General features: G+C 39.8%; 1 protein-coding gene across 1 annotated transcript in view; it reads left to right on the top strand.

Annotated features, from left to right (window-relative positions):
• Positions 1 to 26,335, top strand: part of CFAP47 (cilia and flagella associated protein 47) — a 627,152-nt gene that overhangs the window by 353,055 nt on the left and 247,762 nt on the right. Inside the window, exon 50 of the mRNA XM_077807214.1 lies at positions 15,331 to 15,442. Within this exon, the coding sequence (XP_077663340.1) occupies positions 15,331 to 15,442 (112 nt within the window). The remainder of the gene's footprint in view (positions 1 to 15,330; positions 15,443 to 26,335) is intronic.

Below are 26,335 nucleotides of genomic sequence, written 5' to 3'. Positions count from 1 at the left end.
AACCCCCCATGTAATAACCTCGTGACTCCCTGAGGGGTCCCGACCCCAAGTTTGAGAACCCCTAGTATAGAATGTCACAGCTAGAAACCCCAAGGCTTGGGACTTTTGAAAGGAGACTGGACAAAACTTGCTGTAAGGATCAGCCCTGCATTGGCAGGGAGATGGACTGAGCCGGGATGATCACAGAGAGCTTTTTCCCCTGTAACTTCTATAATTCTGTCCAACTCTCCTGGGAGTACAAATTCTGGTACTAAAGACCTGGTGCCCGGATCCCATATTGCCTTGCACTGGGATTGGGAATTAGTGCCCTGACATGCAACTCCTCCTATTGGGCCAGTGTAGATCCTGCTGTTAGTACAGCTATTTGCAGGTGCCCTTGTGTTTAGCTGAACCCTTGGACTCAGTCCCTGAGTGTATCCCCACTAAACTGAGAGCTAGACTGACACTGCTATCCTGCTGTGTGGATCCCATTGTGCTTGTATGGTAAATTTTTGGCATGCACACTTGTCTATATTTATCTCATTGTGCTGGCAGTGCTACTTCCTTGGTGTAATGATGACATTATGCTAAGATGAATCCTGAAAATAGTGCCCTGGTGTGATGGTCACTCTGTTCTGTTCAAGTGAATTCTGCATTTTTGTATGCTGTATGTTGTTGTAGCTCTGTTGTTCCCAGGAAATTAGAGAGAGAAGGTGAGTCAGGTAATATCTTTTATTGGAGCAACTTTTGTTGGTGAGAGAGAGACAAGCTTTGGAACTTTCAGAGTTCTTTTTCCTGAAGAAGAGGTCTATGAAAGCTCAAAAGCTTGTCTCTCTCACCAACAGAAGCTGGTCCAATAAAAGATATTATCTCACCCACCCTTTTTCTCTAATGTGAATAGCCTCCCTCCAAAACTGGCAGAGGTGCTCGGAGGAGAGGGTGGAGAGGAGCGAGCAGCGGGCAGGCAGGAGAAGGGGCAGAGTGGGGGGTGGCCTAGGGAGGGGGCGGAGCAGGGGTGGGGCCTCGGGAAGGCACCCACCGGCAAAACCAGAAGTCAGCACCTATGATTGTCACTTGTCCACGTGTGGCTCTGAAGCCTAGAATGTCTGTGAGTCAGTGTGAGGTGATGGAACTACCTGTGAGTATGACTGAGAATAACACCAGGTTCAATCACTGGGCCCTGTGAGAGCCGGATGGAATGTTAGAGGCCAAAGGTTCTGTGGCGGTTGGAATGCGACAGTTGATCAGAGGAGGTGGGAGTAACAGCTATGTGGGGGCGACAGAGCTGGTTGTTCCTCCAGCCAAGGGGCAGCTCTGTGCCCAGGCTTTGGGGACCATGTACAAACAGCAGCATTGCTCACTACAGTGCACTGCACGGAAAGAAGAAACTCCATTTTCAGCTTTTTTACAGACATGACTTTACGAATTACCTTGCAGCTACTAGTGCATAGATAAGTGTCTGTGTGGGATGGAGTCAGGGTCCCCTCCAGCTGCACAAGTGGAATCCAGCTGCTTGTTCCAATTGATTTGCACTAGTTTGGTTTTTTAAGGCTATCTCTGCAAGGGAAAGGGCGGGAGGCCTTTTTTAACAAAAGTTAAGTCACCTTCATGAGACCCAAAATCAGCTCTGTTAACAGTGGCCTTGCCTGAGTTTATCAGTGTGACTATCCTGTTTCCTTCTCCTTTCTCCTCCCCATATTCAGCTAGTTCATGCATCATTCTCTCCTCAGCTAGGCATGCCGACATCAAAAAATGAGTTGGAATCTGCAGCAAGTGTTGATTTGGAAGTGTTATATGTAGCCATTAGTACTGAATACTCCAAATATTAAAAATCTAAATGGTGAGGGAAGGGAAGATCTGGAATATTAATAAATCTTGAATATTATCTGCATAAAATTGAACAATAAAATGGCATGTATAAACCACATAAAATGTGCTATTTTACTTGTTGCTTCAGAATCTCAAACTAAGTTGCAATAAAAGGACCTTTTCAAAAGAAGGTGTCACACAAAACTGATACTTTTTCTAAAACAGAAAAACACAGTTTATAATACAAATATAAACAGACATTTTACCTTCAGCTATCTTGAATTCTGGTGAAATGAACATAAATAATCCCAAAAGCCATTTGGAACAGCCAATTTATGGATGCATTTATATTTAATTTAGTATCCCTATGTGGGCATTAAACTATACACTGGAATCCACTTTTAATGTGAGAAAAAGGACTGCAGTTTTGAGTAAATGGAGCTTTGATGAATGATCATATAAATTGTAGACTTTTTTTAAAATTGCTGATGAACAATTGAAATGATTGATTTATTTCATGTTCTTTTTATTAAAATATACCTTAGCTTTAACCAATAAATTAGTTAGATATTTAGCCCTTATTCACTATAAATTGGAATTGTGTTCTTTTGGAAAAGAACAGTTAATGTGTTCTCTTATTTTATTAAATACTGAGTGAGATAAGTGGCTGTAATCTATCTCTGATGTTTAAGGAAAAACTTGCTAAGAGAATGACAGCTGTTATGTGGTAATATTTCACAAAAATTAGGATTGAATATTTGTAAATAACAATTTTACAATAAAGATAACTGCAAGTACCTACTATTACTTGAATGGTTTAGATATACCTGAAATTAAATAAAATAGCATTTTGGACAATTGGGGTTAGGATATTTGATTTAACAGTGTTCATATAAATGCCATTCTATGCATTCATTTACCTGTCTGGCTTTAATAACTTTCAGATATCACATTTTAAATAAGTCACTTATTTGAGGGTGACTCAGCTCTGTAAATAATTTAATTTCTTCGTACTATTTTGGGGCCTGGCTCTCTACTGCTTTTCACCCTGAGTGGTCATCTGCACCTTTGGAAAGGGAGTGTAAAATGTTGCTACTGCTAAAAGTGAATGGAAAATTTGGATATTGTAGTATTTTATATCTACTTTGTACTCAGTTTGTACAAGTAGGTAAAATGATGAATCAAGGTGCCAGGCACTTGGAAAATCAGGCCCCTTTTTCCTCTCATTTAAAAAAATCCTTAATTATATATTACTCTGGACTGTCAAAAGTCTTCCACAGGGATATCATGATAACTGTGTTAGAATAGTCTTTCAATTTTTGTTAACTCTGGTATTTCATAGTTCTTATTTTATGAACAATCATGAGGATATTGAACATAAATTTTGTGGGCAAGGAAAAAAACAGGGATACAGTATTTTTGCAGATACTGTAAGACAGCACTGTTTCATTGATCTAATTGTAATGATTACACGCTAAATATTAGGGCAACATGAACAGCCTTGCTGTTTCTTAATTATAGGATAGACGGTCTTTCTAAAACAACTTATGTAAGTAAAGCATGTAGTTATGTTAATGAACGTGAAGAGCTAGTAACACTGTATGTAGTCAGGCTATAATAAAAGAAGCGTTCTTGAAGCTTTTCTACACAGCTCTACCATTGCACCATAGTCCCACACCCTGTTCATTTGTGGGCCTTTCTTGAGGAAAAAACCCCAATCTTACTAAACTACTTCAGATTGTATTTTGTGCAATGACCATGTATGCTTCATGCAACAAAATAAGAATTCATCTTATTTTCATTTAAAACATAAGTTAGAATTTGAACACTAATACTGAAAAGTAAAAGGCAACTCCATGATTTAGTTGGGGATTGGTCCTGCTTTGAGCAGGGGGTGGACTAGATGACCTCCTGAGGTCCCTTCCAACCCTGATATTCTATGATTAGCCCGAAGTACCATCAACTCCCATTTTACTGATTTTTGTCTACTAATGTTATATATGCCATCATGTGCCAGCAATGTCCCTCTGCCATGTACATTGGCCAAACCGGACAGTTCCCTACGTAAAAGAATAAATGGACACAAATCGGACATCAGGAATGGTAACACACAAAAGCCAGTGGGAGAACACTTCAATCTTCCTGGATATTCTGTAACAGATTTCAAAGTAGTTATACTTGACAAAAAAACTTCAGAAACAGACTTCAAAGAGAAACAGCAAAACTAAAATTCATTGTCAAATTTAACACCATTAATTTGGGCTTGAATAGGGACTGGGAGTGGCTGGCTCATTACAGAAGCAACTTTGCCTCTTCTGGAATTGACACTTCCTCATCTATTGTTGGTAGTGGACTACATCCACCCTGATCAAATTGGCCCTGTCAACACTGATTCTCCACTTGTGAGGTAACTCCCTTCTCTTCATGTGTCAGTGTATTTGTCTGCATCTGTAACTTTCACTCCATGTATCTGAAGAAGTGAGGTTTTTTTCTATGAAAGCTTATGCTTAAATAAATCTGTTAGTCTTTAAAGTACCAGCAGACTCCTTGTTGTTTTTGTGGATACAGACTAACACGGCTACCCCCTGATAATTAATTAAATAAAAGCACCTATTAAATGCTCTGGGTGCTCTTGACAATCTCCTAAAATAAAATTCATATATAAAAAGAATCTAGGAAAAGTGAATGTGGTATTATTTAAATGTGGGTCAACTGACTAACAGAGAGTGACTAAAATGAAAGTGACAATTTTCTGCTTCTAATCCCCAAATGACTGCATAGTTCAAAAAGGGCCTTACCTACTAGGCTATCTATTATCCTCTCTCAAGGTTATGGCCTGGAATGTGAGAGAGACTTGAAAATCTGCAGTTTAGTTCTCCTTCCATTAATGGTTAAGACAACCCTGGACTGACGTATCAGATGATGCATCTTTTTCCCACAAGATGCAGAGTCATTGTTTTTGAGTAATTTCCTAACTTATTCTCCCTGTATGAAATGTTGCTACATAGGTACCAAGCATTTCAGATTGATAGACCAAATATTTCAGAAATTTCAGGCCATTATAATGACCCTTCCTGATATTAATAGTATTTTGGATATGTTTGTTTTTATTGCACTCAGTCCTTTCTGGTTTTGAACAATATGCAAGCTTCAGCTGAGGAATTTGATAGAGACAGGATGGGACACCAAACTAAAAGAGGCTTTGTGGTGTAGCAATAGATGGAACTAGGAGTTGGGACGCTTGGGTTTTATACTCATTTCTGCTACATGCTTGCTTTGTGAGCCTGAACAAACATCTTAATGTGTACAATCCTTATTTTCCTTATATGTAAAATGGGTGTAATAATATCTACCTTTCTAAAACACTGGCATCTTTGTAAACTCTTTGGGGGCACAGGGACCATTCTTGTGTGTGTGTGTATACGAGTGCCTAGCAGAATGAGGCCCTGATCCTTTGATGGCTTCTAGGTACTACTTCAATATCAATAATTTAAGACATCTTTGGATAAAAATCCTCATATAGGGAAAAAATATTATTAGGCTGAAACTTTGGGTACAAGACAACTGATGTTTCTACCTGACAGTGATGAAAGCAACTGGCCCAAAGCATTCCCAGCTGGTGTACCTAACATGTACAGTTACAAATTTTAACTTTCTCATCAAGTTACTGTCCAAAGTAATAGCAAGAAATTATTCTTATCAAAATCTTATATAACTGAATTTTGTTCTAGACTAACACTACAATTCTGTTCACATCCTGATTGCTCTTGGATACAAGAAAACAAGAATTTTTTTTAAATGCTAACTGAAGCTGTGAAAGTCCAGCAGAGAGTAAGATACTAAATGAATCAAGTGCTTTAAAAACTTTATTCTGAATGTGTGTCATGATTGTAGTAGCTGAGTCAGTGGGGCATCTGAGCAGCACAAACAATTTACTGAATAGAGCAAAAAAAAATAATTGTGTAAGTGATGGCTGCAGTATGTTTATGGTTGTCAAGGTTTCTGATAAAGGAGATAATTTGGTTGTGAGCATTGTTTGGAAATTAGGCCTCTGAAGGAGTGAATAGCTGAAAGAGATAGACGTGCTTACAACGATAAATGAGCAGGAGTGGTTCATTGATGATAGATGGCTGGTATTTGAATCTGTAGGAGATATAGCAGAAGTTGATGAGCATATTAGTGAGTTCAGTCATAATTGTATTGGGACATGTAAACGTGTGGCTTCTGGGCAGCCCTGAAAGTGGCCCCTTGCCTCAGTTTCCCTTTTGATTCATCACATAAACTCAGAACAGCCTTTCAAGCATATACATTGCCCTTTTTGCAGGGTTAATTTATTATCAAAGGCCTCACTACCATAAACCAGAATCCCCCCAGCACAATCCAAACAGTACATTTGTCTCAACAGTCCAACACCAAGTACGGCACTGGTGTCTCTCGCTATGTGTCTGCTCAGCTCTCAGGTACGGCTCTGGTGTCTCTCACCATGCTTCAGTTCAGCCCGTCTAGCTGGGGTGTTACTCTGCCCTGTTTCATTCACAGGAATGGTTCCAGCTCTTGCCTAGAGACTGCCTTCTGCTTTCACCAGTCTGACCTGGCTCCCACTGTTCAAACAAGGAATTTTCACTACTCCTGTCTTCTGGGGTACCCCATCCCTGAAGCTCTCAGCTGAGCTCTGCTCTTCCTCTGAGCTCTCTTTACTCTCAGGTGTGTGGGTTCTCTTCCTTTCTAAACTCTGGGCCCTAACCTCTCACTCTAAGCCCTCTCTCAGGATGCTGGACTCTGGGTTCTGAACTCCCCTCTCAGGCTTCTGAATTCTCCTTTATATCTCATGGGCAGCCCCAGCTTCCTCATTACACCAAACTGGGGTGCACCTGAACTGGAATGGGACAGCTGAGCTCAGTTTTATTTAAGGGGTCAGCTACACTGTTACAGGGTGTTATAGATGAGGCTGATGGAAGATTGAGGAAATACCAATTTCAGATGGCATTTGGCCTCTGAAGCCAGTGGCAAATACTAAGTGGTTTATCTGGATACTCAGGTGAATGAAAGACAGACACAGGAATGGAGTTAAGCAGTAGGACACAACTGTATTAATTTAGTGCTGCCACTCCATTTTATCTGCTCACCCTCTCTCACATACTAGCATTTAATTGGGTTCTGTGCAAAGATACAGGACTTACACCATGTAACCAATAACTCGAGGTGAGCCCTCTTCAGCCAGGCCCCTAGGACTCAGCATACTTCTGAACTTCTTCCCTTATCCTCTCTGAGAGGTGTGGAGTGTACCATAGTGGACCTCAGACTGCAAGACTTAAGTTTTCCCTTTCTCCTTACAGTTAATCAGTCTACCAGCCACACCCTAGGTCTCATTTATCTCTGGGAGCTGGCCCTTTAGCCTTTATTCATACTGGACACCGGCCATTAAACATTCCTATACTGCCTCCTAACTGTAAAATTCCTATTTTCACAGTTTTAACCTAAATTGTGCATACACGATGCTGCACAGTATGTAAAAAATCCTCTGGATCCCTGCCAATTTGGCTCAATGGGAAAAAATTCCTTCCTAATACCAAAACAGGCAATTGGTCAGACCCCTGGCATCCTGAAAAAACAGGTCAATATACCTCAAATACAGAGAGGGAGAGCAGGACATCAGTAATGGCAAGATTGGCCCCCAGACATCAGCAAAGACTTTAATTTGAGGGGTATTGTGAGAGCCAATCAGGTCCTCTCCAGCTATCCAAGCTACGCTCCTCTGTGCACTCTGAAGCACAAATTGGGGCACAGTTCTAGCATGTCTGAGTGTGAGCTTTTCCTGTTCATCTCTCCTCCCAGGAGCTGGCCATTTTTCTTCGGGTCCAACCAGATTCCCATCCTTACCCCTCAAGACAGGGAGGCACATTTGTGAAGGACTCTGATGTAACTATGTAGTATTAAAAAGGGTTGCAATAGGCTAAAGGCAAAAAGGGAGCATGTGATATGAGAAAAACGAAAGGGAGTACATGATTCACTGAATGGGTTTATGAACAGTCCATTTTGGCAAGAATATGAAGCCAGTAGAGTTTTTTTTATTTTTACCTCTGTGGTACAAAAGATTTGGATACTAAGATGAAGAAGGTTTATTACCTGGTGCAAAGATATAGAAGATGAACCAATATTTATGTAAAATACAAAAAAAAAAAGAATTTATTCAATTTTGAGGTTATACAGTTGAAACCACAAATCAATAAGGAAATCTAAAAAGATTCAGTTAGTAATCAGAGTGGTAGACATGTTAGTCTGTATCAGCAAAAACAACGAGGAGTCCTTGTGGCCCCTTAGAGCCTGCCCATGCTTCACATCCATTGGGTTTTATAGTATGTATTTTACAACATAAATAGTACTAAATGAAACTACACCTTTAATCAGAAAACAAGAATAGAAACTACTACACTCCTTTTAGAACCTTTACTTTTGCATGTTTTACAGTTTGTTTTCCATTTTAACTGTGCAATTCTTTTGTATTTAATTTCCTATTTTGTTTTGTTTTAATGGATAGAAAAAGCTCAAATTATTTGACTTGCAGAACTTAAAAAAAAAAAAAAAACAGTCACCTTGTAAGTTACTTGATTCACATCTAGAAGAAGTAAGAGACAACAAGAGACCTTTGGGGAAAATGTGGGAAAGAGGATCAAGAAAAGGCAGACAAAGAAGAAAATTGAAAATGAAATGTTATGTGGATTTTAACATTTCAGGAGTATATTTAACAAATTAGATGTATGTATGTCCAAGGAGAAGTGTGATTATAATTGAGTTAGCAGGAAGTTGGTTAAACCAGAGCATTAAAGGGACAATTACATTGTAGAGGGAGGGAGAATAAAGAAGAATATCAGAGACATGAGTGTGGTGGTTTGTTTTTGTTTTGTAAGTCAAGCAACTGGTAAGAACATACAGAAGAAACAGAAAATGCAACATAAAGAACAATTAGATGAGCATAAATAGAAATGACAAATTGTAGAATATCTTGCATAACAATAAAGGGATTTACAAAGATAAGGAAGCTACAGGATTCAATAGATAAAATAAACCAATGACTACTTCGAAATGCCTGTGAAGAGCTTCTATTTAGAGATAATGAAATTTCAGGGTGATTCTTATTTTGCCACCCTTTCTACAGAGACATCACATGGTAATCTCCAAGTTGAAGATTACTCAGTTTACCAGTAGTAAAGGAGCAACATTATGTAATGTACAAATAACACAGTTGTTTATAAGAATTGTTCATAAGATGCACAATTATTTATAAGATGCCCTTAAAGAAAGTAACGGCCCAGGTGCCAGTACTTCTGTAAATTTTAATGAAAATGAATGAGCTTTTCACTGATGTTTTAAATGACTCGTTAGATTCAGGAGAAATTCATAAACTTTGAACAGGAGAAAATATATTTCAATTATTTTAAGAGAGTCAGAAGAAAAATCAGAAAACTATAGATAAATTATTTTAATATAAATTGTGGGGAAAGTTATTGAACCTGTCTTAATTGATATGACCTACAAGTCCCTGAAAAAGGATAATTCAATTAAGCACAGATTCAAGCAGGGAAGACTTTAAAGGTAAACTGATGTGTTTTTAAAAGTGTATATGTATGTATATACACATGTATTTTATATATATATGCACATTTTATTGTATATTACTATCTACATATTTATAAAGAAACAAACCCCTGCCTAAATTTCTAAATCATCAAGAGCCATGTTGTCCATGGACCTAGCACAGGTAACAGTGGGAAGGAACCAAAGTGGTTCCTTTTTCCTTGTGTAAGGAGAGGATGCTAATTGTCCTTGTCATAAAAATAAAAGGAAGGGTAACCACCTGTCTGTATACAGTACTATAAAATCCCTCCTGGCCAGAGGCACAAAAACCTCTTACCTGTAAAGAGTTAAGAAGCTCAAGTAACTTGGCTGGCACCTGACTCAAAGGACCAATAAGGGGACAAGGTACTTTCAAATCTGGGGTGGGGGGAGAAAGCCTTTGTCTGTTCTGTGTGGCTTTTGCCAGAGACAGAACAAGAAAGCAAGCACTCCAACTCCTTAGTAAGTATGTAGCAAGGAAATGTGTTAGATTATTTTTTCTTTTGGCTTGTGATTTTCTCTGTGCTGAGAGGAAGGTATATTCCTGGTTTTTCTTTTTGTAACTTTAAGGTTTTGCCTACAGGGAAATTCTCTGTGTTTTGAACCTAATTGCCCTCTGAGATTATCTCCCATTCTAATTTCACAGAGGTGCTTCTTTTACCATTTTTCTTTCTAATAAAGTTCTGTTTTTTTTTTTTTTAAAAAAAGGAGTACTAGTGGCTCACGAAAGCTTATGCTCAAATAAATTGGTTAATCTCTAAAAGAATGCATCCGATGAAGTGAACTGTAGCTCATGAAAGCTTATGCTCAAATAAATTGGTTAGTCTCTAAGGTGCCACTCGTACTCCTTTTCTTTTTGCGAATACAGACTAACACGGTTGCTACTCTGAAACCTGTTTTTTTTAAGAATCTGATTGGTTTTTTAGTGTCCTAAAAAAATCAAGGCTTGTCTGTGCTCATCTTGTTTATTCTCAAGCTTCCCCAGGAAAGGTGGGTGTAGGGCTTGGGGGGATATTTTGGGGGAATAGGACTCCAAGTGGTCCTTTCCCTGATTATTTGTTAAATCACTTGATGGTGGCAGCATTTATCTAATCCAAGGTACAAGGGAGAATTTGTGCCTTGGGGAAGTTTTAACCTAAGCTGTTAGAAATAAGCTTAGGGGGTCTTTCATGTGGGTCCCCACATCTGTACCCTAAAGTTTAGAGTGGGGAGGGAACCCTGACAGTCCTGCACAAGGGTTGCACAGTTCTAGTGCCCCTTGGGAGTAAAAGTTACTCTGAAAGTAATGGGGCAGGAAAAGAATGTAGGGCTACCCATAAACCCCTCTTCATTGGCCAAGAATGCCAGAGGAGCAGGCTGCACCATCCTAAATGATAGTGCAGTGTGCATACTTGCCTTGTGCCCTGTGGGACTTGGGAAGGAATTGTGTCTATTGAAGTATATTATTGAAAATAATCAATAATAGAGTATTGGAAATCATACATAGTTCCTTAACAAAAAAAATATTTAAATGTATAAGCCTCAGTTTTCAAAATCTGGTGTCTAAAGTTAGGCTCCTAAATCCATTGTTTAGAAATCTAAATAAAGTAGCCTTACTTTTCAAGGTGCTGAATATCTGCTTGTCCTATGGCTTCAGTGGGACAGCGCCAGGTACGCTGAATACATAAATAATGTTTGCAATGTCCAATTCAATATTTGCACAATACAAGAGGAAAAGTTAGCCTTCAGTTTCTTTGCATTTGTCACTTTGTCGCACAACCTAAACATTATTTAAATAATGTGTATGTTGATAGAGTAAAAAGGTAAAACATCTCAGAGGAAAAACACATAATTCATATTTTCATGGCTTTCAAACTTTTATTCTCAGTGGCTTTTCAAATTTTAATAACTACTGATCACCTGAATTATGTCGCTTGCTTTTCTATCTGTCCTTATTGTCAATAGTATCACATTCTTACAGTGATCTGACCAGGATTATATTAACACAAATGATATACAGAAGAATAATGGTAAGACCAATCAATGGCTCTAGTGCCAAAAGCAAGATAACCCTAGGCTTGTTGTTTTCTTCAGAAAATATAAATAAAGCTTATTGACTAGAAAGAAGATGCTAACAATTGGGAAGAAAAAATGGATCCAAGCAGCTAATGCTTTTACTATTGAAACAATAATCTTTGCTGAATTTGGAAAGTCTTCCACCTGAGTGCTTGACAAGCTGGGTACAGTCAGCACTGAAATAATTAACAGAGCTGGAAAAAGTACCGTCGAGCCTTTCTGACTGGAATAATGATTTAGCTCAAAACTCAATTATATTATCATTTTACTATTTAATGTATTAAGTATTTATACAGTGTCATAATTCTGCAGGACCTTTTACAGAGATTTTAAAATAGGCTCTGCCGCCCCCTTCAAAATCTTAGTCTACATCAAACAAACATAAAAAAACAGATAGAGGAAAGGATGAGGGGTAAAAATAATTGAAGCTCAAGGGTAAAAATCGTGGCTCCATTGAAGTCAACATCAAAACTCCCATTGATTTAAATGCAGCCATGATTTGACCCAATGTGAGCTACTTATATTCCTCTTATAAGTCTTAATATTTTTTGATATTTTTAAAGTCGAGAATGAGGTGCTACAGTATCGAAGCATTCAGAATTATGAGTCAGGCCTCCAAAAAATAATGAGATTGGCTTAAAATCATAACATGTTAAAATAATAAATTGGAGATCTTTTTTATTTGCCTTTGAGTTCACATTGTCAAGCTTTTTATCTTCAGCTTTGAGGGCAAAAAAATTTTGTTTTTTTAACGTGGAACCTCAGATTCTGACATAATTGTTGTTTCAGTTTTCACTGAAAAGGTTAGTAATGATTGGACGTCTAACATAGTGAATGCCAGTGAAAATGAGGTTGGATCAGATGCTAAAATAGGGAAAGAACAAGTTAAAAATTACATAGACAAGTTAGATGCCTTCAAGTTACCAGAGCCTGATGAAATACATCCTACAATACTCAAGAAGCTGACTGAGGAGATATTTGATTCATTAGCGATTATCTTTGAAAAGTCATGGAAGATGGGAGAGATTCCAGAGGTCTAGAAAAGGGCAAATATAGTGCCCATCTATAAAAGGTTAAATAAGGACAACCCAGAGAATTACAGACCAGACAGCTTAACTTCAGTACCCAGAAAGATAATGGAGCAAATAATTAAGAAATCAATTTGCAAATCAATTAGTATTCTTTGAGTGGGTCAACAGCAGTGGTGCAAGTAAGACTGTATGGGCAGGTATGCCATACCATATATCGGTATCTGCTGACAGGGCCGGCTCTAGGCACCAGCAAACCAAGCACATGCTTGGGGAGGCACTTTTCAAGGGGCGGCATTCCGCACCCCCCCCTCCTTTTTTGCTTCAGTGGCACTCTGGCCCTTTTTTTGCTTCGGTGGCATTCCGCTTGGGGTGGCAAAAAACCTAGAACTGGCCCTGTGCGCTGAACCGGAGGGTTCCCCCGGGAACCGCAGTGGCGAAAGGAGCAGAATGTGGGGCCGCCACTTCTAGGGGCCAGTGCCCCGCACCGGCAGCTCTTCCACCATGACTGTACTGCCCCCAGCTCCACCCTACTGCTGTCCTCCAGCGGGGCTATACAGAACCCAGACAGGAGACGCAGCTGCGTGGAAGGGCTGGGGGTGGGGCTGGAGGCAGTACAGCTGCGCCAGAGGAGCTGCCGGGGCAGGGCATTGGCCCATGGGAGTGGTACCCTACGTTCTGCTCCTTTTGCCGCTGAGGTTCCCGTGAGAGCGGATACCAATTTCTATCCATGGATATCCGCATCCGTGGGTATAAATTTGTATCTGCACAGGGTTCTAGTCGCAGAGCGAACATTTTTTGTGAGCGGGGGTGGGGTCGAGGGGTTGGTACCATACCAGTAAGAGTTAAAATCTACTTGCACCACTGGTCAACAGACAGATGGACAAGGACTATTCAGTTGATATAGTGCATTTGGGCTTTCAGAAAGCCTTTGACAAGGTCCCTCGCCAAAGGCTTTAAGCAAAGTAGGCAGTCATGGGATAAGAGGGAAGGTCCTCCCGTGGATCAGTAACTGGTTAAAAGATAGGAAACAAGGGGCAGAAATAAATGGTCAGTTTTTATGGTGCAGAGAGGTAAATAGCGGGGTCCCCCAAGGACCTGTACTGGTACCGGTGCTGTTAAATATATGCAATAAATAATCTGGAAAAAGGAGTTAATAGTGTCAAAATTTGCAGATGGTACAAAATCACTCAAGATAGTTAAGTCCAAAGCTGACTGTGAGGAGTTACAAAATATCACACAAAGCTGGGAGACTGCAACAAAATGGCAGCTGAAATTCAATGTTGATCAACCTAAGGTAGAGTACATTGGAAAACATAATACCAAATATACATATAAGTGATGAGGTCTAAATTAGCAGTTACCACTCAAGAAAGAGATCTTGAAGTCATTGTGGATAGTTCTGTGAAAACATCCGGTCAATGCACAGCAGCAGTCAAAAAAAAGCTAACAATGTTAGGCACCATTAGGAAATGGATAGATAAGAAGATAGAAAATATCATAATGCCACCATATAAATACATGGTGTGCCCACCTCATTGTTCTGGTTCTGGGGGCTGATTTGGCCCCAGTCTGCTGGTCTGGTGGCGCTAGTCACTGCTCCAGCAGCCCCCGGGGCTGCTCCGGCAGCCCGGGAGCTGACCTGGCCCTGGCCATTGCGCCAGCAGTGGCAGCTGCTCCTCCAGTGACCCCGGGCCACTGTTCCAGTCCTGAGGGCTGACCGCTGGCTGCTGCTCTGGCCTGGAGCTGCTGCTCCTGGGCAGGGGCTGACAGCTACTTCAGCTCCACTGCTGCCACAGGCTGAAGCCAAAGTCATGGATGTCCGTTGGCGTCACGGAGTCTGTGACCTCCATGACAGAATTGGATCCTTACTTATGAAATGGTGATTGGATTGGAGAGGGAAGAGTCAGGGAGCCTAGAGAGAAAATTTACAAAAGTTAAGGTAAGAGAAACCATGGCATGTGGCACCACACTTTATGCAGTCTGTCTACCATATCTAGGTATTTCTAACATTCTAACCACCAAGGTGTCTCGGTGCCTATGATTACATTGGCAATCTGGCTTCCAGCAAACATGCCATGGAAAGCAAGGGGCAGATTTTAGAAAAGTTAGAGGGAAGATCAAGGAGTTTTGGAAAATTCAAATAAAAGTTTGTATTTCCAAATCCACTATGAACACTAGACTTAATTTTTCAGTGACTCTTGGCTGTGAGCAGACTGCAGTATGGTCTCTGTGAACTGGTACTTTTGTAAAAATAATTATGGTCTGCAAAGTTAATATCTATCTAAAGTAATCTTTTGCTATTTCAGTTCTTATTCAATTAATTGCCTTTCCACCTAAGTTATAGACATATAACATCAAAAACATACTACTGGTTATTTTTTACATAATGCATAAGTTTCCAGAATGAATATTAACAAACACTATTTTAAATATTCCTTAGTAAATTTAGTATTTGATGTTATTTACACCTATTTTTGTTTTGACTGAAAGTCTGATTCCTTCCTTACACTTAAGTAGTCCCATTGACTGACTTAATGATTTCATGCTATATAACTTGAGTGGTGGCTCCAGAATTTATACCTGATGCTTTCTGTATGTGATGCTAGTTCTTGTATTGTGCATATTCCTTCCACTTTACAGTCAACCAAAGACTGTGTGGAAGGACTAGGATTTATACCTCCTTTGTAAAGCACTTTGAGATCTAATAATTAAAAGTGCTATATAAGAACAGATATTATTATAATTATTATTACTTACAGTATTGTTTGTACCTCATGTTACTTTTCAAAGCTGTTTGAAAGGATGTATTTGATTTTTGTGTGTGTGCAATCTGTCTTCCTAGGTTACTTCAGATCTTCCAATGGTGGCTGGTACTCCAAACCTCGCTGTAGAAGCTGATGACACAGCCGCTTACACTCTGAATGTATATGCATGGAAACGAGGAATATTTAAAGGTAAAAAAAAGTTCAGTTTTTATACTGTCGTTTTTATTAATAATAATAATAAACAAGTACAAATCTATAAACCATTCGTCTCTTCATAAACCCCACTTAGGTTAGTTTGAATAGTAGACTCTAAACACGTCTATATCCTGTGTCTTTCCTGCTTTATTGTGTTCTGAGCAAGAGAATACACTTTCCTCAGCTTGTGTACCTTGCTGAATGAGACAAGGATTTCTACAGAGCCCTGTCTCATTGTACATATGCCACTGAATATTTTATGTGCAGGTTTTCAATGTAATAGAAAAGTTTTTGCCTCAGGAGCCTGATATTTCACAATATAAAGCTAATTCATTCCTTAGTATTGCATTTTGGGGCTAAACTAGTCACTTGCGTTCCAGTGGCATAGTCCTTCTGAATGTTCAGCTGTAATTATTAAAAATAATGATGTTATTCAACTCTTGTGCATATGTAATGTGTGGTTTGAAAGGCCTATTACTTGGCCACATTAAAGAAACCTTTAAGGAGGTGTGGAGATATTCCTGCCATTGAGAAGGGCCCTACCTTTGCCAACTTCTGTTAAAACATTTTCCATTGAGGATTGTACAAGAGCCATCTTGTGGCGCTAAATGTTCAGCACCGCAAGTTACATAAGGGAAGAGGGGCTTGACCACCTCTATTTCTTCTTCTCTACAGTTACAAGTGAAGGAACTTCAGCTGCTTGTCTGGCTAGTCAGGCTCCTAGTTAGCATGTTTTTTTAATCAAATATGTTAATATGTGGTTAAGTTTCTTGTAATTTTTAAGAGAACTATTTGCCTGCTAAATTTAAACTCATTGCTCCCATCTGTGTCAATGCGAGTACTGTTCAATAAAAGTTGGAAAATGGCTGAACCTTTTTTTGCTCTCATTTTCCAGAAATACTCACTTCAGGCAGGAACCATATCTAGAAAATTTAAGTCCAATATTTGGCATTTTCAGAAAGCAAATGGTGACTGAAATCAAGGGATTGCAATGGAATTGCTTTTGTGCAACTTTAACTGTAATTGTTGCTAGTTCTTCAGCTACAATTGATTTTTTGGGATTGGTCATTTTAATATTATTAATATTATAATTAATTTGACTGTCAAATGATTTAGCATCAGTATGTACTGAATACTAGTATTTTATTATAAGACATCAATACCGACTATTGTTTACTTTAACTGCAGGAGAACAGAAGGGAAAATTCCCATTTTTTCCTTTGGGTGGGGAATTTTTCTTTAGAAGAATACATGACAATTTTAAAAAAACGTGGATCTGACTTCAGTGTTAACCACCTTCGTAGCAGCAATTGTAGATAATATTAGAATGCCATAGTAATGATCAGTTCTCTACTGAATACAATCTGAAATGCGTAGTAACAGAAGTGAGACTGTAAATAGAAATTTCTCTTTCCAGTATTGGCAACACAGAGTCACTCCTCCCTCAGGCTGTGCGTACCCCTATGGTGCCATTTCACAACCCATTGTGAAGTAATGACTTTTGTAGCTTTATGCATGATCCTAGCAGATCTGAATGTTTGATATGAGTTACTTAATGAGCTGTGGACCCAACTCCACCTAAGTTCTTTTATGACTATCTCAGCAGTGAGTACAGAGCTATGAGTTCTTTCTCTCTGCTTTGTGTAGAGGAGAAAGAGGTGTTTAGTAGTGTTTATTTTTTAAAATTTATTTAATTTTATTTTAAAAGTCTGCCTATTTTGGTTAAGGCAGTAGAATACTTCCCTGGAGAACTGGATTCTATCCCTGCCTCAGCGCAGAGTTCCTATGTGATGGTGGCAAGTCATGCAAACGAAAATTTTCACAGGTAGCCACAGTATGCTCCTTATTTTCTGAGTACCGAACTTGAAACACTTTGCAGAGGGGCTGACTGCTGGTAACTGCAACCAAGGTCAATGGGAGATCTGCTCTGAACATATAAAGTGCTATAAAATACTAAGTACTCCAAAAATCAGGAACTAGGCACCTCAAATTGGGCACCCAGAATTATTTGACACTTATGACAATTTTGGCTTTAATCTCTGTGTCTCAGTTCTTTATGTGTAAAATGGACATAATACTACTCACAGGGGTGTTATGAAGATAAATTCATTAACTTCTGTAAAGAACTAAGATACTATAATGAAAGCACCATTAAAAAGTCTACCAGGAAATTAATAATTCTGGGTGCAGTGCAGCGTTTGGATAATGTGTTGAAAATAATGCGTGGGGCCACACATTGAATGATGAGGAAAAAAATAAATATTGAACAGCTACTCATTGAGTGGCACTGTTGATCCTCTGGAAAAAAATACTGTGTAATTAAAAGTTGTATCATAATGCAGCTGCACAAGCAACCTTAATTCTAGTATTTTATAACCTAAAGGTGCCTGACTTTGCAACCTCAGTATTCTTTTAGTGTAGTTTTTTTATGTACTTTTAAAATACATTTTGCAGTTTATACTTGATATGAAGTGCTGCTTATGATATAAACTGCTGTTCTGAGCAAAAGCAGTTCAGTTTTTTTTTACATTTAAACATCCTTTTTTCTGGGTGTATTGTGTTACACATGAAATTGCAATGGTAAAATTACATTTCTTGTGTTTTCCAGGTTCCTATTTTAATATTATTGTGCTGAAAAGGGACACAGTTTTAAAGTCAGTCCTTTCAGGCTTTGCTCATTCTTAAAAGATCTCTTTGGAAATATTCTAAGATTGAGCTAAGATTATATACTCTAATTAATTGTAGTCATAGACTTGCCTTAATGTAGAAATAAGACTTAATAACCAGTTCGTACAATGTTCTGGCTCCAGAGAGAAGTCCCCTGTGATCCATTCCTAAGTAATAGATTAATTTCATTTAGATTTTATAAAGTGATTTCCAAATATTCTTTTCTAAAGTATTAAATAGTTATACTTGGGTTGCACAGAATGAGTAATGGTGTTTTTGTTGAAGTTCCCCTTTAAAGTGTGTCCAAAAAAAAAGGGCCCAGAAGAGCCAAGAATACTATTAGGAACACACCCAGCCCTAATGTTTGAAGATTCCTTGTACAAAGATGCTGGCATTTGATCTGCTCATCTTTTCTCAGGATTAGGCCTTCCAGAAACAGAGAGCGGCTATTGCTACTCCAGAGTGGCTGCGGACTAACATTTTTTCCTCACTGGAATGGCTGTGCCAAGCAGTATAGATTGTAGTTCATCACACCCTAAAGTAGTGATTCCCAGACTTGTTCCGCTGCTTGTTCAGGGAAAGCCCCTAGCGGGTTGGGCTGGTTTGTTTACCTGCCGCGTCCGCAGGTTCGGCTGATCGCAGCTCCCACTGGCCGCGGTTCACCGGTGCGGGCCAATGGGAGCAGGAAGTGGTGCAGGCCGCTGTGGCTCCTGCCGTAGCTCTGGGTGCTGAGCTCAGGGCTTCCACCCCCCTCAGCTCCACCCTTCGAGCTTCTGCCCGAAACCCTCAGCCTGGGCTCAGGGCTTCTACTCCACAGCTGCAGCCAGAGATTGAGGTTCAGGGCTTCAGCTTCTGTGGCTGCAGACAGGCTTAATACACCCAGGCTTGGGGCTTCTTCCTGCACAGCTTCTGGTGGGGCTTTGGGAGACCAGGTTAGGGCTTTCACCCCTGGGGCTTCTTCCAGGGCTGGGGCATCCATTTTTTGCGGGGGAGGGAAGGTAAATTTGCTGGGGCTCCTGCCTTAATCTGCCACTGGTCTGGACTAGTAACTAGGAGCCCCCGGTTTGGGTGCTCCCAGCAGCATAGAGGAGATCTTATTCACCTCCAGAAACCTCCTGTAACTGCAGGAAGCTCAGAGGCTGCTGCCTTCAGAGCCCAGCTCTGAAGGCAGCACAGAAGTAAGGGTGGCAATCTTGGGACCCCCACCCCCACCCCCGCACAACAACTTTGCAAACCCTTCCACCATCAATCCTATTTTGGGTTGGGATCCCCATGTTTACAACACAATGAAATTTCAGAGGTAAACATCTGAAATCATGAAATTGATCAATTTTAAAATCCTCTGGCCAAGAAATTGACCAGAATGGACCATGAATTTGGTAGGGCTGTACACATTAGCCTGGCAACAGGTGTCATAAATATAAAGGGAAGGGTAAACCCCTTTGAAATCCCTCCTGGCCAGGGGAAAGCTCCTCTCACCTGTAAAGGGTTAAGAAGCTAAAGGTAACCTCGCTGGCACCTGACCAAAATGACCAATGAGGAGACAAGATACTTTCAAAAGCTGGGAGGAGGGAGAGAAACAAAGGGTCTGTGTCTGTCTATATGCTGGTCTTTGTCGGGGATAGACCAGAAATGGAGTCTTAGAACTTTTAGTAAGTAATCTAGCTAGGTATGTGTTAGATTATGATTTCTTTAAATGGCTGAGAAAAGAATTGTGCTGAATAGAATAACTATTTCTGTCTGTGTATCTTTTTTGTAACTTAAGGTTTTGCCTAGAGGGATTCTCTATGTTTTTGAATCTAATTACCCTGTAAGATATCTACCATCCTGATTTTACAGGGGGGATTTCTTCATTTCTATTTACTTCTATTTTTATTAAAAGTCTTCTTGTAAGAAACTGAATGCTTTTTCATTGTTCTCAGATCCAAGGGTTTGGGTCTGTGGTCACCTATGCAAATTGGTGAGGCTTTTTATCCAACATTTCCCAGGAAAGGGGGGGTGCAAGTGTTGGGAGGATTGTCCATTGTTCTTAAGATCCAAGGGTCTTGGTCTGTAGTCACCTAGACAAATTGGTGAGGCTTTTTACCAAACCTTGTCCAGGAAGTGGGGTGCAAGGTTTTGGGAAGTATTTTGGGGGGAAGGACGCGTCCAAACAGCTCTTCCCCAGTAGCCAGTATTAGTTTGGTGGTGGTAGCGGCCAGTCCAAGGACAATGGGTGGAATATTTTGTACCTTGGAGAAGTTTTTGACCTAAGCTGGTAAAGATAAACTTAGGAGGTTTTTCATGCACGTCCCCACATCTGTACCCTAGAGTTCAGAGTGGGAGAGGAACCTTGATAACAGGTATCAACACACTCTCAATTTCCTTGTTTGCCTGTGTTGGAAGACTGAGAGCTTCTGTGAATAACACCTTCCTATTCACTTTCTCCACATGATTTTATAGACCTCTATTATATCCCCCCCTCCATCCCCCCTTAGTGATCTCTTTTCCGATCTGAAAAGTCTGTCTTTTTATTATTTCCTGCTATGGAAGCTCTTCCATACCCCTGATCACTTTGTTGCCCTTCTCTGTACATTTTCTAATTCTAATATATCTTTTTTGAGATGGGATGACCGGAACTGCACACAGTATTTAAGGTGTGGGCATATCATGGATTTATATAGTGGCATTATGATATTTTCTGTCTTCTTATCTATCCCTTTACGAATGGTTCCTAACAGTCTGTTCGCTTTTTTGACTGCTGCTGCACATTGAGCAGATGTTCTCAAAGAACTATCCACAGTGACTCCAAGATCTCTTTCTTGAGTGGTAACAGCTAATTTACTGAAAGAGTGCTCTAATGCACATTAAATATTTGTTTCAAGGCTATTGTACTATATCTTTAAGAAGACAGTCACACTCATTAAGAACATGTCTGTAGTATTTAAACCACTAGCTAAACATTCCACATATTTTCAGATTAATGTGATAAATTCCAGCACAAAATAGCTTTCTTTCGTTGTCTTCAGACAATATCTTGGAACATTGTGAGCAGAGTAATGGATTTTACTATCTGTTTAAAACTAGAAAATAATCATGCTCAGAGAATTTCTTTTTTGCCCATAAATCCTTCAGTTAGTGTAGTCCATTTTATAGAAAAGGAAAAAAGTTGAATATTTTCCACTTCACTAAAGTGTACGGTATTACTGTATATGGCCAATGAATCTCATATTGTGAGATATGATGCTGCCAATGCGGTTTTAATGGGAAATAAAACCGTCTTTGTCTGTTTAAAGAGAGATTGCTTCTTTTGCAATAATATAAAACTAAATTGCTGCATCAGTATGTGGGCTGCGGTTGAACAAAAGGTTTATATTGCATCCTAAAACTAAAAAAATAGCAATGATATTTTTACCCAGAGACCATCTTAAAGAATGATCTGACAAGGAAAAGAACCATCTCATTATGCTCTTTCCTTCCATTTTAATGTGTATTTAAGAACTGTTTTTTCCAGTTGCTACTCGTAGTGCAGTATTTAGTATTTTTGTTTTGAAATGCACATACGCTGAAGGACAGCTGAGAAATAGTGGTATTTTCAAAAACACTCAGTATTGGCCTAACTCTGCACCTACTCAATAGGAGTCTTACTGTTGACTTTCATGGGTGCAGAGTTAATCCAACAATGAAAGCTCTTGAAAATCCCAGCCATTATATTTTGAAAACCCAGTTCATATCTTAATAGATATATGGCATAAAAGTCAAGAAAAATACTTAGAAAACAGGGATAAAGGATCCAAGGTTAACAAATCCTTATGAGTAAAATGAAAAGATGGTTACACCTGAAGGTGAGTTTGGATAATAAATAAAAACTGAGACACTGAGCTTTTTCAGTATAGCATTTGTACACTTTTTCTATAGCTTTTCCTACTCTTTTTTGTTGTTATTTTGTTCGGAGTCATTGTGGATAGTTCTTTGAAAACATCCACTCAGTGTGCAGCAGCAGTCAAAAAAGCAAACAGAATGTTGGGAATCATTAAGAAAGGGATAGATAATAAGACAGAAAATATCATTCTGCCTCTATATAAATCCATGGTACGCTCACATCTTGAATACTGTGTGCAGATCAGGGCGCCCCATATCGAAAAAGATATATTGGAATTGTAAAAGGTTCAGACAAGGGCAACAAAAATGATTAGGGGTATGGAATGACTTCGATATGAGGACAGATTAATAAAACTGGAACTTTTCAGCTTAGAAAAGAGATGACTAAGGGGGAATATGATAGAGGTCTATAAAATTATGACTGGTGTGGAGAAAGTAAGTAAGCTTCTGCAAGAAGCTGGGAATGGGCGACAGGGGATGGATCACTTGATGATTGCCTGTTCTGTTCATTCCCTCTGGGGTACCTGGCATTGGCCGCTGTCGGAAGACAGGATACTGGGCTAAATGGACCTTTGGTCTGGCCCAATATGGCCATTCGTATGGTCTTATGTTCTAACTATACAGATATTATGTAGTGTTTTAAAATATGTTTTCATACAATGACACTGTTCCTCCTGTCCTTTAATATTTTGTTATATTTCTCTTAATTCCCAGCAGCTTTCATAGATTCATAGATTTTAAGGCCAGAAAGGACCATTATGATCAGTTAGTCTGACCTCCTGCATAACACAGAGCATAGAAGCTCACCCAATAATTTCTGAATCAAACATGTAACTTCTTTTTTGAAATAGAGATATCTTTTTTTTAGAAAGACATCCAGTCTTGATTTAAATACTGCGCGTGCTGGAGAATCAACCACATGCCTGTGAAAGTTGTCCAATAGTTAATTACGCTCACTGTTTAAAAAAGCACATTTTATCTCCACTCCAGTCTGTATTTCTCTAGCTTCAGCTTCCAACCACTGGATCTCATTGTGTCTTTGTCTGCTAGATTAAAGAGCGTCTATTCTCAGAAATCTCTTCCACATATAGGTACTTTTAGATCATGATCAACTCAACCTTTTCTTCAATAAGCTAAATAGACTGATCTTTTTAAGTCTTTCATTATAAGGCATGTTTTCGAGTCCTTGAATCATTCTTGTAGCTCTTTTCTGAACCCTTTCAGTTTGTCAACATTCTTTTTGATTTATGTTCACCAGAACTTTATGCTGTATTCCAGTAATGGTTCTATTAATGCGGTATATAGAAGTGATACTACCTGTCTGTTCCTGCTCCATATTGCTCTGATTGTGCCTCCAAGGTTTGCATTGACCATCTTAGCTACAGCATCTTGCTGATAGCTCCCATTAACTTGGTTATCTACCTTGCCCCTAATTGCCTTTTCAGTGTCACCCATTCCAGGACCCTGTCCCCATCCTGTAAGCCTGACCTAAAATCTTTGTCCTTAGATGTATGAGCTTGCATTTGGCTGTATTAAACACATGTTTTTCAAATCACTCCACCTTAACAGGCAATCTAGATCAGTTTGTGTAATTGACCTGTTCTGATCATTATTTAACACTCCACCAATTATAGTATCATCTGCAATTTTACAGCAATGATTTTATGTTTACTTCCAGATCACTGATAAAGATACTGAACGGCATTAGATCTCTGTGGGACCCAACTAGAAACACCTTCACAGGATGGTGATTTTTCCCATGTAAAATTATTATTAGATTGATCAGATAACCAGTTTTAACTAATTTAATATGGGATGCATTGATTTGTTTAGTGCTATTTTTTGTCAAAATGTCACATGGGACTGAAGCAAATGTTTGAGAGGAGGTTAAATATATTGTATCAACATAGTTACCTTTATCAACCAAACTATTAGTCTCATCAAAGAAAATATCAAGCTTGTTTGACAAGATGACAAGCAGGCGACCAGCTTGGCTTAACAGTGAAATCTTCAATGAGCTTAAACTCAAAATGGAAGCTTACAAGAAGTGGAAATTTGGACAGATGACTAGGAAGGAGTATAAAAATATTGCTCAAGCATGCAAAGGTGTAATCAAGAAGGCCAAGGCACAATTGGAGTTGCAGCTAGCAAGGGATGTGAAGGTAATAAGAAGGGTTTCCACAGGTATGTTAGCACAAGAAGAAGATCAGGGAAAGTGTGGGACCCTTACTGAATGGGCGAGGCAACCTAGTGACAGATGATATGGAAAAAGCTGAAGTACTCACTGCTTTTTTTGCCTCGTCTTCACAGACAAGGTCAGCTCCCAGACTGCTGCACTGGGCAACACAGTATGGGGAGGAGGTGAGCAACCCTCAGTGGTGAAAGAACAGATTAAAGACTATTTAGAAAAGCTGGACGTGCACAAGTCCATGGGTCCAGATCTAATGCATTCAAGGGTGCTGCAGGAGTTGGCTGATGTGATTGCAGAGCCACTGGCCATTATCTTTCAAAACTCATGGCGATCGGGGGAGGTCCCGGACAATTGGAGAAAGGCAAATATATTACCCATATTTTAAAAAGGGAAGAAAGAGAACCCAGGGAACTATAGACTGGTCAGCTTCACTTCAGTCCTCGGCAAAATCATGGAGCAGGTCCTCAAGGAATCCATTTTGAAACACTTGGAGGAGAGGAAGGTGACCAGGAACAGTCAATATGGATTCACCAAGGGCAAGTCATTTCTGGCCAACCTGATTGCCTTCTATGAGGAGATAACTGGCTCAGTGGATCTGGATGTGATATATCTTGACTTTAGCAAAGCTTTTGATATGGTCTCCTACAGTATTCTTGCCAGCAAGTTAAAGAAGTATGGGCTGGATGAATGGACTATATGGTGGATAGAAAGCTGGCTAGATCGTCGGGCTCAGTGGGTAGTGATCAATGGCTCGATATATAGTTGGCAGCCAGTATCAAGCGGAGTGCTTCAAGGGTCAGTCCTGGGGCTGGTTTGGTTCAACATCTTTATCAATGATCTGGATGAGGGGATTAATTGCACCCTCAGCAAGTTTGCAGATGACACTAAACTGGGGGGAGAGGTCGATACACTGAAGGGTAGGGATGGGGTTCAGAGTGACCTAGACAAATTGGAGGATTGGGCCAAAAGAAATAAACAAGAACAAGTACAGAGTCCTGCACTTAGGAAGGAAGAATCCCATGCACCACAACAGGTTGGAGACCTACTGGCTAAGAACTGGATAAATTCATGGAGGTTAAGTCCATTAATGGCTACTAGCCAGGATAGGTGAGAAATGGTGTCCCTAGCTTCTGTTTTTCAGAGGGTGGAGATGGATGGTAGGAGAGAGATCACTTGATCATTACCGGTTAGGTTCACTCCCTCTGGGGCACCTGGCATTGGCCACTGTCGGTAGACAGGATACTGGGCCGGTTGGACCTTTGGTCTGACCCAACGTGGCCATTCTTATGTTCTTATGTTCTTAATCGGCAGTTCTGCAGAAAGGGACCTCGGGATTACAGTGGACAAGAAGCTGAATATGAGTCAGCAGTGTGTCCTCATTGCCAAGAAGGCCAACGGCATATTGGGCTGTATTAGTAGGAGCATTGCCAGCATATCGAGGGAAGTGATTCTTCCCCTCTATTCGGCACTGGTGAGGCCACACCTGTAGTATTCCATCCAGTTTTATTCCCCCACTGCAGAAGGGATGTTGGCAAATTGGAGGGAGTCCAGCGGAGGGCAACAAAAATGTTTAGGGGGCTGGGGCACATGGCTTACGAGGAAATGCTGAGGGAATTGGGGTTATTTAGTCTGCAGAAGAGAAGAGTGAGGGGGGATTTGATAGCAGCTTTCAACTACCTGAAGAGGGGTTTCGAAGAGGATGGAGCCAGGCTGTTCTCAGTGGTGGCAGATAACAGAATAAGAAGCAATGGTCTCAAGTTGCAGCAGGGGAGGTCTAGGTTGGATATTAGGAAACATTATATTTCACTAGGAGTGTGGTGGAGCACTGGAATGGGTTACCTAGGAAGGTGGTGGAATCTCCATTGTTGGAGGTTTTTAAGGACTGGGTTGACAAAGCCTTGGATGGGATGATTTAGTTGGTGTTGGTCCTGCTTTGAGCAGGGGATTGGACTAAATGACCTCCTAAGGTCTTTTCCAACCCTAATATTCTTTGATTCTAAGACTTATTTTCCATAAAATAGTGTTGTGACATTAGTTATGCCTCCATTGTTTAATTCCTTACTGATAGAGTAACTATATCAATCTTTCCATGATTTTGCCTGGTGTCAGAGTCAAGTCTAATGGGCCTGTAGTTACTGTGCTAATCCCATTTACTTTTTAAATATTGC

Source organism: Eretmochelys imbricata, chromosome 1, assembly GCF_965152235.1.
Source record: "Eretmochelys imbricata isolate rEreImb1 chromosome 1, rEreImb1.hap1, whole genome shotgun sequence".
Lineage (NCBI taxonomy): Eukaryota > Metazoa > Chordata > Testudines > Cheloniidae > Eretmochelys > Eretmochelys imbricata.
Note: the sequence above shows the minus strand (reverse complement) of the source record. Positions and strands in the feature narration are given on the sequence as shown.